The 14,382-nt window shown below is 51.8% G+C and overlaps 1 protein-coding gene across 4 annotated transcripts in view; it reads right to left on the minus strand.

The window, feature by feature from the left end:
* The window catches only part of CACNA2D2 (calcium voltage-gated channel auxiliary subunit alpha2delta 2), a 281,800-nt gene that overhangs the window by 156,357 nt on the left and 111,061 nt on the right, over positions 1–14,382 (minus strand). For all 4 annotated transcript variants that reach the window (XM_040358718.1, XM_040358717.1, XM_040358716.1 and 1 more), the window contains exon 3: positions 2,515–2,631. In XM_040358718.1, coding sequence (XP_040214652.1) covers positions 2,515–2,631 — 117 coding nt within the window. The remainder of the gene's footprint in view (positions 1–2,514; positions 2,632–14,382) is intronic.

Below are 14,382 nucleotides of genomic sequence, written 5' to 3' on the forward strand. Positions count from 1 at the left end.
CATCACCCCCCCCCAAATAGTATCTTCTGCCCCCCTTCACATCACCCCCCCCCCCACAGTAGTGTCCTCTGCTCCCCTTCACATCACCCCCCCCCACAGTAGTGTCCTCTGCCCCCCTTCACATCACTCCCCCTACAGTAGTGTCCTCTGCCCCCCCTTCACACCCCCCCCCCCCCACAGCAGTGTCCTCTGCCCCCCCTTCACATCACCCCCCACAGTAGTGTTCTCTGCCCCCCTTCACATCACCCCCCCCCACAGAAGTGTCCTCTGCCCCCTTCACATCCCCCCCACAGTAGTGTCCTCTGCCCCCCTTCACATCCCCCCACAGTAGTGTCCTCTGCCCCCCTTCACATCCCCCCACAGTAGTGTCCTCTGCCCCCCTTCACACCCCCCCCCACAGTAGTGTCCTCTGTCCCCCCTTCACACCCCCCCCCCCCCACAGCAGTGTCCTCTGCCCCCCCTTCACATCACCCCCCACAGTAGTGTCCTCTGCCCCTCTTCACATCACCCCCCCCCCAAATAGTATCTTCTGCCCCCCTTCACATCACCCCCCCCCCACAGTAGTGTCCTCTGCTCCCCTTCACATCACCCCCCCCCACAGTAGTGTCCTCTGCCCCCCTTCACATCACCCCCCCCCACAGTAGTGTCCTCTGCCCCCCCTTCACATCACCCCCCCCCACAGTAGTGTCCTCTGCTCCCCTTCACATCACTCTCCCCCCCACAGAAGTGTCCTCTGCTCCCCTTCACATCACCCCCCCCCCCACAGTAGTGTCCTCTGCCCCCCCCTTCACACCCCCCCCCCCCCCCACAGTAGTGTCCTCTGCTCCCCTTCACATCACCCCCCCCCCACAGTAGTGTCCTCTGCTCCCCTTCACACCCCCCCCCCCCCACAGTAGTGTCCTCTGCCCCCCCTTCACATCATTCCCCCCACAGTAGTGTCCTCTGCCCCCCTTCACATAACCCCCCCCACAGTAGTGTCCTCTGCCCCCCTTCACATCACCCCCCCCACAGTAGTGTCCTCTGCCCCCCTTCACATCACTCCCTCCACAGTAGTGTCCTGTGTCCCCTTTCACATCACTCCCCCCCCCCCACAGTAGTGTCCTCTGCCCCCCTTCACATCCCTCCCCCCACATTAGTGTCCTCTGCCCCCCTTCACATCCCCCCCCCCCACAGCAGTGTCCTCTGCCCCCTTTCACATCACCCCGCCCCCCACAACAGTATCCTCTGCCCCCCCTTCACACCCCCCCCCCACAGTAGTGTCCTCTGCCCCTATTTACATCACCCCCCCCCACATTGGTGTCCTCTGCCTCCTTCACATCACTCCCCCCCCCCACAGTAGTGTCCTCTGCCCCCCTCCACATCCCCCCCACAGTAGTGTCCTCTGCCCCTATTTACATCACCCCCCCCCCACATTGGTGTCCTCTGCCCCCCTTCACATCACTCCCCCCCCCACAGTAGTGTCCTCTGCCCCCCTTCACATCACTCCCCCCCCCCCCCACAGTAGTGTCCTCTGCCCCCCTTTACTTCACTCTCCCCCACAGTAGTGTCCTCTGCCCCCCTTCACATCACCCCCCTCCACAGTAGTGTCCTCTGCCCCCCTTCACATCACTCCCCCCACAGTAGTGTCCTCTGCCCCCCTTCACATCACCCCCCCCCCCACAGTAGTGTCCTCTGCCCCCCTTCACATCACTCCCCCCCCCCACAGTAGTGTCCTCTGCCCCCCTTCACATCACCCCCCTCCACAGTAGTGTCCTCTGCCCCCCTTCACATCCCCCCCCCCCCCACAGTAGTGTCCTCTGCCCCCCTTCACATCACTCCCCCCCCCCACAGTAGTGTCCTCTGCCCCCCTTCACATCACCCCCCTCCACAGTAGTGTCCTCTGCTCCCCTTCACATCACCCCCCCCCACAGTAGTGTCCTCTGCCCCCCTTCACATCACTCCCCCCCCCCCCACAGTAGTGTCCTCTGCCCCCCTTCACATCACCCCCCTCCACAGTAGTGTCCTCTGCCCCCCTTCACATCACCCCCCTCCACAGTAGTGTCCTCTGCCCCCCTTCACATCACTCCCCCCCCCCACAGTAGTGTCCTCTGCCCCCCTTCACATCACTCCCCCCCCCCCCCCACAGTAGTGTCCTCTGCCCCCCTTCACATCACCCCCCTCCACAGTAGTGTCCTCTGCCCCCCTTCACATCCCCCCCCCCCACAGTAGTGTCCTCTGCCCCCCTTCACATCACTCCCCCCCCCCCCACAGTAGTGTCCTCTGCCCCCCTTCACATCACCCCCCTCCACAGTAGTGTCCTCTGCTCCCCTTCACATCACCCCCCCCCCCACAGTAGTGTCCTCTGCCCCCCTTCACATCACTCCCCCCCCCCCCCCCACAGTAGTGTCCTCTGCCCCCTTTCACATCACCCCCCCTCCCCCACAGTGTTTTTTGCCCCCTACAGACCCGGGACCTCAGCACAGGGATGGTGGGAACCCCTCACAATGGGCACCATATAAAAGAAAAGTCGGTTACCTTGAGCGCCCGCACTTTCTTGGCGAGGAGGGTGTCGATGTCGCCGGCCACTTTTTCCACCAATCGCCGAGGAATGTTCTCCTTCACCTCAAAGAGGTTCCTCTTCTCCCTGTACAGCTGCAGAATAAATACAGAGGCGTGTCAGAGAAGATACAGGACCCAATCAGAATCTGACCCCTGAACCCCACCACATGACTCCTCCTCCTTCTACAAAGTTACAATGTACAGCCTGATCACTGGGGGGAGGGGAGACTGAGGAAATGACTCCTCCCCCTTCTACAAAGTTACCATGTACAGTCTGATCATGAATAGGCCGCGTTTCTCGCCTCGCTCTGACGGTCTTTTTGTGGCGGAATTCTGACATTATTATGACCGCCGCGGCGTGACGGCGTCCGCCCGGGTATTTTGGCCGTGGAAAGCGCTCCCCCCCCCCCATCTTGGGAAGTGGCGAGGTATGTCCAGGTCTCCGCGCCTCGGGCCTCTCTCTCCGTTTTTGATGTCGCCGCCGCGGCTCCTTTGATGTTTCTCCAGAGCCGGTTGTGAGGCGGGAGGTAGAGACCTCCCCGCGGAGACTCTGCCGCAGGAGCAAAACGACATTTCCAAATCAAAAGCGTTTCCGCCGGCCGCCCTCCTGTCAGCAATTAGCGGCGAGTCTGAGCGTCCAACCGCCGCGCCTGCGACCCCCTCCCTCCCCCGCTGGGAGCCGCGATTCGCCACGTTACAAAGAAAAAAAACCTTCAATTTCCAGGAAAGGGCCCCGAAGACGCTTCACCGGGGTGACAACAGAAAAGCACCTCCCCCCCCGGGGGTCACCCCAAATATTTACCACTGGAGAAAGGAAGACGCTTCAGGCTTTCATTATGTGAGACATACAAAGTAACATTGTTTATAAACATTGTTCAGACGTTAGATAGAGAGATACAAAGTAACATTGTTTATAAACATTGTTCAGACGTTAGATAGAGAGATACAAAGTAACATTGTTTATAAACATTGTTCAGACGTTAGAGATACTAAGTAACATTGTTTATAAATATTGATAAGACACGTGCTAGAAAGATACAAAGTAACATTGTTACTTCGTATCTTTCTATCTCCTGTCTGGTCAACAATTATAAACAGTGGGGTAGATTCAGGTAAAGGCGCGCACTGATACGGCGGCGCAGCGTATCGTCTTTACGCTACGCCGCCATAAATTACAGGAGCAAGCGCTGTATTCACGAAGCACTTGCTCCGTAAGTTGCGGCGGCGTAGCGTAAAAGGGGCCGGCGTAAGCGCGCGTAATTCAAATGATCCGGTAGGGGGCGTGGATCATTTAAATTAGGCGCGTTCCCGCGCCGAACGTACTGCGCATGCGCCGTCCCTAAAATTTCCCGACGTGCATTGCGGTAAATGACGTCGCAAGGACGTCATTGGTTTCGACGTGAACATAAATGGCGTCCAGCGACTTACGCAAACGACGTAAAATTTTCAAATCGCGACGCCCATACTTAACATTGGCTGCGCCTCCTAATAGCAGGAGCAGCCCTACGCCGAAAAAGCCTTAACGCAAACGACGTAAAAAACTAACGCCGGGCGCACGTAGGTTTGTGAATTGGCGTATCTAAGAAATTAGCATATTCTACGCCGACAACAACGGAAGCGCCCCTAGCGGCCAAAATGATATTGCACACAATTCTACGCCGCCGCAATAAAGTTACGTCGGTGGAAGAAGCCTAGTTTTACAGCGTAACTGCCTTTGTGAATTGGTGTAACGAAACGCCGACGCAGATTTGAAATTACGGCGGCGTATCTGGAGATACGCCGCCGCAACAGGTACCTGAATCTACCCCACGGTTCAGAGGAGAGATAGAGAGATACAAAGTAAGATTTTTTAGAAACATTGGGGTAGATTCAGGTATCCTATTTACGCTACGCCGCCGCAACTTACAGGAGCAAGTGCAGTATTCACAAAGCACTTGCTCCGTAAGTTGCGGCGGCGTAGCGTAAATGGGGCGTAATTCAAATGTGGAAGGTGGGGGGCGTGTTTTATGCTAATATGTGATGACCTGACGTGATTGACGTGATTTACGAACGGCGCATTCGCCGTCCGTGGACGTATCCCAGTGTCCATTGCTCCAAATGACGTCGCAAGGACGTCATTGGTTTCGACGTGAACGTAAATTCCGTCCAGCCCTATTCGCGAACGACTTACGCAAACGATGCAAAAAATTCAAAAATCGAAGCGGGAACAACGTCCATACTTAACATTGAGTGCGCCTCCTAATAGCAGGAGCAGCCTTACGCCGAAAAAGCCTTAACGCAAACGAAGTAAAAACGAACGCCGGGCGCACGTACGTTTGTGAATCGGCGTATCTAAGAAATTAGCATATTCTACGCCGACAACAAGGGAAGCGCCCCTAGCAGCCAAAGTGATATTGCACACAATTCTACGCCGCCGCAATCAAGTTACGTCGTGGAAGAAGCCTATTTTTTCACCGTAACTGCCTTTGTGAATCGGCGTAACGAAACGCCGATGCAGATTTGAAATTACGGCGGCGTATCTGGAGATACGCCGCCGCAAAAGGTACCTAAATCTACCCCACTGTTCAGAGGAGAGATAGAGAGATCCAAAGTAAGATTTTTTAGAAACACTGGAGTAGATTCAGGTAGGGGCGCGCAATGATACGGCGGCGCAGCGTATCCTATTTACGCTACTCCGCCGCAACTTACAGGAGCAAGTGCAGTATTCACAAAGCACTTGCTCCGTAAGTTGCGGCGGCGTAGCGTAAATGGGGCGTAATTCAAATGTGGAAGGTGGGGGGCGCGTTTTATGCCAATATGTGATGACCTGACGTGATTGACGTGATTTACGAACGGCGCATTCGCCGTCCGTGGACGTATCCCAGTGTCCATTGCTCCAAATGACGTCGCAAGGACGTCATTGGTTTCGCCGTGAACGTAAATTACGTCCAGCCCTATTCGCGAACGACTTACGCAAACGACGCAAACAATTCAAATTTGGAAGCGGGAACGGCGTCCATACTTAACATTGGCTGCGCCTCCTAATAGCAGGAGCAGCCTTACGCCAAAAAAGCCTTACACAAATTACGTAAATAACTACCGCCGGGCGCACATACGTTCGTGAATCGGCGTAACTAGGTAATTTGCACATTTTACGCCGAAAACAACGGAAGCGCCACCTAGCGGTCAACGTAATATTGCACACAATTCTACGCCGCCGCATTCAAGTTACGTCGGCGGAGGAAGCCTATTTTTTAAGCGTATCTGCCTTTGAGAATCGGCGTAACGATATGTGGGCGCGGATTTCAAATTACGGCTGCGTATCTGGAGATACGCCGCCGTAAAAGCTACCCGAATCTGCCCCATTGATCATACAGGAGATGGAGATATTCCTGAGAACAATGTTTATAAACAATGTTACTTTGTATCTCTCTATCTCTCCTCTAAACAATGTTTATAAACAATGTTCCTTTGTGAGATAGAGATACAAAGTAAAATTGTTTATAAACGTTGATCAGCTCATTGGATTCGGCTCGGATCTAATCTTAGAGAAATGAGAAGATTTGTGGGATTCTGATTGGAGGAAAGTAATCTGTGTGAGGAGACGGCAGAAGGCGCGGCGCCCAACGTGGGGCCCCCAATCTTCAGTGTCCCCCTTCCCTCCCCCCGCACATTACAGGCTATTTATAGCACATAATCAGTATTTCCTCCGGAGGTGGTGACAGCCTGATCAGCAGACTGGAGGTACCTGCAGACCGGGGGAGGGGGGGGGATCTGCTGACTGGACGGATTGTCTCAGGAATGAGGGCAGCACATGCAGCGCAGATGTACGGCGCTTAAAGGAGACGCGGGCGGAGAGAGAAATACGCCGCGACCGACCTCCTTCCCGTGACGCCGGCTGATCCAATACTTTCCATACGTCCTGCAAACAAATATGCAAGTCGGGACTTCACTGGCCGCATGCTGGAGAACGTATGGAGACCAGCGCTAAAGAGGACCTGTCACAGCATGCAGGGCCAAGCCGCTGATAACAAAGCAGAAAAAAGGGGATAAAAGGATAATTGTCCCGCTCATCAAGACTCTGGTCCGGCCGCACCGGGAGTATACCGCCCAGAGAACTCAGCTGACAGGACATTGGACCCGTTCCTGCCCGCGATATACCCGGGAGAGCGGACATGGCGCTCGGACTCGGCTGATCACAGATTGGGGTAAAGAGCCAATCACAGCGGGCCCTTTACTACGTGATGAGCTGTCAGCCAATGAGAGATGATCACAGGATGTAAAAAGTCCGTTATCTGCTTTTATTCCCTCAATACCGACAGTGATAAGCGGCTTCTGTTAAAGGGACATCTGTCCCAACAATGTCCACCAGTGCTGCTAATCAGTGCCACCTATCAGTTCCACCTCTTGGGCCATTCAGTGCTGCCTATCAGTGCCCATCAGTGCCTATCCGTGCCACCTATCAGGGCCACTCAATGCTGCCTCAACAGTTTCGGGGCAGGAAGGGGTTGAAAATGCCTGGTATTGAGGGGGGTGAAAGTGCCCGGTATTGGGGGGGGGGCAGGAAAAGGGGGTGAATGTGCCTGGTATTGGGGGGCGGGAAGGGGGTGAAAGTGCCCGGTATTGGGGGAGGCAGAAAGGGGGTAAACGTGCCCGGTATTAGGGGGGCAGGAAGGGGGTGAAAGTGCCCAGTATTGGGGGGGCAGGAAGGGCGTGAAAGTGCCTGGTATTGGGGAAGGCAGGAAGGGGCTGAAAGTGCCCGGTATTGGGGGGGCAGGAAGGGGGTGAAAGTGCCCGTATTGGGGGGGCAGGAAGGGGGTGAAAGTGCCCGGTATTGGGGGGGCAGGAAGGTGGTGAAAGTGCCCGATATTGGGGGGGCAGCAATGGGGTGAAAGTGCCCGGTATTGGGGGGGCAGGGGTGAAAGTGCCCAGCATTGGGGGGGCAGGAAGGGTGTGAAAGTGCCCGGTATTGAAGGGGTTAATAATAATAATGGAGCTTTTACACCTCCATTGGTGTCCGGTGCCGGTGAAGTCCGTGTGCCGGTGAAGTCCGGGTGCCGGTGAAGTCCGGTTGCTGGCCACACACGGGGGAATTCTCCATCTCTACGAAGAGAGCAGAACATCTCCCCGCCGGCGGACGCGGTTTATATATATTGATATATTTCAAAGACAAAACGAAAAGTCGCCGTTCTTGCTTTGTTGAAAAGGAAACGTTGTAGCGACAGGCGGGATTGTACGACACGAGAAAACGAGAAGAACGCTAATCCTATTAAAGCGCCGCGCTCGCCACTTCACCAACCAACAGCGTGAAAAAAAAAACTGAAAACAGATAAATTCAATTACGGGGAATCTACAGAACGATTTATTCCAATAGGATGAATCAGATTAGGAGTGCGCTTAGTATTAGCGCTCGGTCGGTATTGGCGCTCGGTATTAGTGCTCGGTATTAGCGCTCGGTCGGTATTGGAGCTCGGTATTAGCGCTCGGTATTAGCGCTCGGTATTACGGCGTAAAAAAAAAAAAAAACGCGCAGCCAATCAGCGGAACTGTAAGATGAAATGAAAACGGTTAATCCGACATAAAAGAAGAATCACAACTAAAACTCAAAAATAGACCCCCGGAGGACCTCAAAGACGCCGACAGACCCCAATGTGCCGAAACCTGAAAGGTCGGCTTTTATTGTAAAGCTGAAGTTCAATCCGCTTATATAGATCGCTCTTCCTGGTCCTCATTGCAGAAAGGGGGCGCACCTGAGCTAGAAACTAAAAAGACAGCAACAGGAGAGTGAGCAGAGAGATGACCTCACCGGTCAGCTGCTTCTCCTTTATTTTACAGTCGGAGGGATTGGCAGTGACCAAACTGAATTACACAACTGAGACGATGGAGGTCACTGACCTCGCTGTACTGTCTGGCAGGAGCGCCTGAAGACTGAGTAAGAGTATAAACATAAAATACGTGAGCTGTACCATGCACTGTACTCATTCATTCATCCTAGACCTCGAACCCTAACCCTCCAACCCTAACCCTAATCCTAGACCTCGAACCCTCCAACCCTAACCCTCCAACCCTAACCCTAATCCTAGACCTCGAACCCTAACCCTCCAACCCTAACCCTAACCCTAATCCTAGACCTCGAACCCTAACCCTCCAACCCTAACCCTCCAACCCTAACCCTAGACCTCGAACCCTAACCCTCCAACCCTAACCCTAATCCTAGACCTCAAACCCTAACTCTAACCCTCCAACCCTAACCCTCCAACCCTAACTCTAATCCTAGACCTCGAACCCTAACCCTCCAACCCTAACCCTAATATCCTAGACCTCAAACCCTAATCCTAACCCTCCAACCCTAACCCTAGACCTCGAACCCTAACCCTCCAACCCTAACTCTAACCCTCTGACCCCCAACTCCCTAATGCCAACTCTCTAACCCCACATCTAACCCAAACTCTCTAACCCAACCCTAACCCCCCAACTCTAACCCTAATCCTAGACCTCGTACCCAAACCCTCCAACCCTAACCCTAGACCTTGAACCCAAACCCTCCAACCCTAACCCCCCAACTCTAACCCTAATCCTAGACCTCGAACCCAAACCCTCCAACCCTAACCCCCCAACTCTAACCCTAATTCTAGACCTCGAACCCAAACCATCCAACCCTAACCCCCCTAACTCTAACCCTCTGACCCCCAACTCTCTAATGCCAACTCTCTGACCCCAAATCTAACTCAAACCTCTAACCCTAGCCCCAACACCAACTAAATCCCCAACGATAACCCGAACCCTCTAACCCCAATTCAAACCCTAACCCCAACTTTTTCCCCAACTGTAACCTTCAAAACCCTAAATTAAACCCCAACTAAATCTCTAACTATAACCTTAATTCCAACCTTCTAACTTTAACCATACCCTCTACTCTAACCCTAACCCCCAACTTTAACCCTAACCCTAAGTTAGGGACAAAGTTGGGGTTTGAGTTGGGGTTAGAGTTGAGGTTAGGGTTAGAATTAGGATTGTTAGAAGCTTGGAGTTGGGGTTTAAGTTAGGGTTTGAAGGTTACAATTAGGGTTAGAGTAAGGGTTAGAAGGTTTTAGGGTTAGGTACAGTGTTGGCATTGGGGAGGATAAGATTAACCCAAACGTTAAGCCTTTAATCTTAACTTCCTCAATGCTAACACTGTAACTAACCCCAACTTTAACCCGAACTCTCTAACCCTAACTTAAACCCTAACCTCAAACCTCTAACCCCAGCCCCAACCCTAACACCAACTAAATCCCTAACGATAACCCTAACCCTTTAACCCAAACGTTAAGTCTTTAATCCTACCCCCCCCCTCCAATGCCAACACTGTACTTATATAACCCTACCTCTAATCTTCTAACCCTTACTCTAACACTTATTGTAGCCTTCAAACCCTAATTTAAAGCCCAACTATAACCTGAACATAAAACCCCAAACTCCAACTTTCTAACAATTCTAACTCTAACCTCAACTCTAACCCTAATCCAACTATAACCCTAACCCTCTAACCCTAATTCAAACCCCAAACCCAACTTTTTCCCTAACTGTAACCCTAAAACCCTAACTTAAAACCCAAACCCCAACTAAATCTCTAACTATAACCATAATTTAAACCTCAATTCCAACCTTCAAACTTTAACCCTAACCATACCGTCTACTCTAACCCTAACTTAAACCCTAACCTCAAACCCTAGCCCCAACCCCCAAACATTAAGCCTTTAATCTTAACCCCCCACAATGCTAACACTGTAACTAACCCTATAACCCTACCTCTAACCTTCTTATCCTAATTGTAACCTTCAAACCCTAACTATAACCCAAACATAAGACTCTAAACTTCCAACGTTAATCCAAATTCTAACCCTAACCTCAACTCTAACCCTAATCCAACCATAACCCCAACATTATCCCTAATTGTAACCCTCAAACCCTAACTATAACCCTAACAAACAAAAACAATGTTAATCCTTATTCTAACCCTAATCCAACTATAACCCTCTTATCCTAATTCAAACCCCAACCCCAACTTTGACCCTAACTGTAACCTTCAAACCCTAACTTAAACCCAAACTAAATCTCTAACTATATCCATAATTTAAACCTTAATTCCAACCTAACTTTAACCCTAACCATACCCTCTACTCTAACCCTAACCCCAACTTTAACCCTAACTCTCTAACCCTAACTTAAACCCTAACCTCAAACCTCAAACCCCAGCCCCAACCCTAACACCAACTAAATCCCTAACGCTTGAATCCAAACATTAAGCCTTTAATCTTAACCTCCCCACAATGCTAACACTAACTAACTAACCCTATAACCCTACCTCTAACCTTCTTATCATAATTGTAACCTTCAAACCCTAACTATAAGCCAAACAGAACCCTAACCTCAAATCTAACCCTAATCCAACCATAACCCCAACTTTATCCCTAACTATAACCCTCAAACCCTAACTATAACCCTAACAAACAAAAACAATTTTAATCCTAATTCTAACCCTAACCCTAATCCAACTATAACCCTAACCCTCTTAACCTAATTCAAACCCCAACCCCAACTTTTTCCCTAACTGTAACCTTCAAACCCTAACTTAAACCCTAACCCAAATGAAATCTCTGACTATAACCATAATTTAAACCTTAATTCCAACCTAACTTTAACCCTAACCATACCCTCTACTCTAACCCTAACCCCAACTTAAACCCTAACCTCAAACCCTATCCCCAACCCTAACACCAACTAAATCCCTAACCCTCGAACCAAAACATTAAGCCTTTAATCTTAACCCCCTATGGCTAACACTGTAACTAACCCTATAACCCTACCTCTAACCTTCTAACTCTAACCCTAATTGTAACCTTTAAACCCTAACTTAGAGCCTAACTATAACCCAACCATAAGACTCCAAACTTCCAACGCTAATCCAAATTCTAACCCTAACCTCAACTCTAACCCTAATCCAACCATAACCCCAACTTTATCCCTAACTTAGAGCCTAACTATAACCCAAACATAAAACCCCAAATCCAACCTTCTAACAATCCTAATTCTAACCCTAAGGGAAATAGGCGTGATGTGGGCAATCCCGCCAGTACCCGTCATGGTTGCGCCAGACGCATCCCCGTGCGCATGCCACGGTGTATATGAGCCGCCGCGCACCTGCGTGGGTGCACGGGGAATTCGTCTGGCGCAACCATAACAGGTATACTGGCGGGATTGCCCACACCACGCCCATTTCCCTGACAGCAACCATGACTTTGACCCTCCACTTCCAAACCCCGAAGCCCGCGTACTTAGCCGGCCGCCTGGAGCTTCGGCTTTGAGGTTCTACAACTATCTTCTGCGAATTCTGTGAAAATAATCCATTTCTCAGCACAAAGTGCCGGCGCCGATCGCGTTCCGGGCCGGCGCACAAAGTGACAAATTTAAACATTTAAAATTTTTTTTCTGCCCATTTAAGGAAAGCTGGAATTTTCCGTTTCCCTGCAGAGGCGGAAGACGGGCACGGCCCCTGTCGGTGTAACACCTGCGCTCAGTATAATTAGCGCATTTTTTCTGCATCGGCACGCGATCTGAGGACGGCGAGAGACGACGTGATACTTCTGGATGGTGGTGGAGGGGGAGGGGGGCGGGAGGGGGAGAGACGCCAGCCGGGAAGTAAAAAGCCACTCTCCTGCCTGCGTTCTGGCGGGATCTCGGTGCGCGGCTCCCAGGGAGGCGACCCCATTAGCGATCGCGCCGCAATTAATAAAGCGAGGAAAGTGATTATGCGGCGGGTTGTCCGGTGATTGTCACCATGACGCCGCAACTGATCCACATCGCCGAATACGAAGTGAGATGTCAGCGGCGGCGGCACATTCTGCAGAATGGAGGAAAGCGGCGGAATGACCGCAGTCCCTGCTAGGCTGGTGTTCAATCTGGGGCCCCCCCCCAAGGTCAAGGGCCCCCCCACCGAGGTCAAGGGGCCCCCCCCCCAAGTCTTACCACTGCTCTCTCTTCTTCACCAATCACATTCTGAGATTTTATCTTCTACATTCTCGCCACCCAACCTTCGACCTCAACCGTCACCCTCCATACTTTCAATCCCGCCCCTTGCAGGTCACATGAGTCTCCAACCACCACCTGTAGCATGTCTTCAGTCTCCAACCACCACCTGTAGCATGTCTTCAGTCTCCAACCACCACCTGTAGCATGTCCTCAGTCTCCAACCACCACCTGTAACATGTCCTCAGTCTCCAACCACCACCTGTAGCATGTCCTCAGTCTCCAACCACCACCTGTAGCATGTCCTCAGTCTCCAACCACAGCCTGTAGCATGTCCTCAGTCTCCAACCACCACCTGTAGCATGTCCTCAGTCTCCAACCACCACCTGTAGAATGTCCCCAGTCTCCAACCACCACCTGTAGCATGTCCCCAGTCTCCAACCACCTCCTGTAGAATGTCCCCAGTCTCCAACCACCACCTGTAGCATGTCCCCAGTCTCCAACCACCTCCTGTAGAATGTCCCCAGTCTCCAAAGACATCCTGTAGCATGTCCCCAGTCTCCAACCACCACCTGTAGCATGTCCCCAGTCTCCAACCACCACCTGTAGCATGTCCCCAGTCTCCAACCACATCCTGTAGCATGTCCCCAGTCTCCAACCACATCCTGTAGCATGTCCTCAGTCTCCAACCACATCCTGTAGCATGTCCTCAGTCTCCAACCGCCTCCTGTAGCATGTCCTCAGTCTCCAACTAAGTCTTCTAGCATTGTGGCTGCAGAACGTTGGTTTTAGTGGGAGGAATAGTGTCCCATCATTGGTGTCAGTGGGAGGAATAGTGTCCCATCATTGGTGTCAGTGGGAGGAATAGTGCCCCATCATTGGTGTCAGTGGGAGGAATAGTGTCCCATCATTGGTGTCAGTGGGAGGAATAGTGCCCCATCATTGGTGTCAGTGGGAGGAATAGTGTCCCTTCATTGGTATCAGTGGGAGGAATAGTGTCCCATCATTGGTGTCAGTGGGGGGGGAATAGTGTCCCATCATTAGTGTCAGTGGGAGGAATAGTGTCCCATCATTGGTGTCAGTGGGGGGGGAATAGTGTCCCATCATTAGTGTCAGTGGGAGGAATAGTGTCCCTTCATTGGTGTCAGTGGGAGGAATAGTGTCCCATCATTGGTGTCAGTGGGAGGAATAGTGTCCCATCATTGGTGTCAGTGGGAGGAATAGTGTCCCATCATTGGTGTCAGTGGGAGGAATAGTGTCCCATCATTGGTATCAGTGGGAGGAATAGTGTCCCATCATTGGTGTCAGTGGGAGGAATAGTGTCCCATCATTGGTGTCAGTGGGGGGGAATAGTGTCCCATCATTGGTGTCAGTGGAGGGAAAAGTGTCCCATCATTGGTGTCAGTGGGAGGAATAGTGTCCCATCATTGGTGTCAGTGGGAGGAATAGTGTCCCATCATTGGTGTCAGTGGGGGGGAATAGTGTCCCATCATTGGTGTCAGTGGGGGGGAATAGTGTCCCATCATTGGTGTCAGTGGGAGGAATAGTGTCCCATCATTGGTGTCAGTGGGAGGAATAGTGTCCCATCATTGGTGTCAGTGGGGGGGAATAGTGTCCCATCATTGGTGTCAGTGGAGGGAAAAGTGTCCCATCATTGGTGTCAGTGGGAGGAATAGTGTCCCATCATTGGTGTCAGTGGGAGGAATAGTGCCCCATCATTGGTGTCAGTGGGAGGAATAGTGTCCCTTCATTGGTATCAGTGGGAGGAATAGTGTCCCATCATTGGTGTCAGTGGGGGGGGGAATAGTGTCCCATCATTAGTGTCAGTGGGAGGAATAGTGTCCCATCATTGGTGTC

The sequence above is a fragment of the Rana temporaria genome, chromosome 7 (genome assembly GCF_905171775.1).
Source record: "Rana temporaria chromosome 7, aRanTem1.1, whole genome shotgun sequence".
In the NCBI taxonomy this organism is placed as follows: domain Eukaryota; kingdom Metazoa; phylum Chordata; class Amphibia; order Anura; family Ranidae; genus Rana; species Rana temporaria.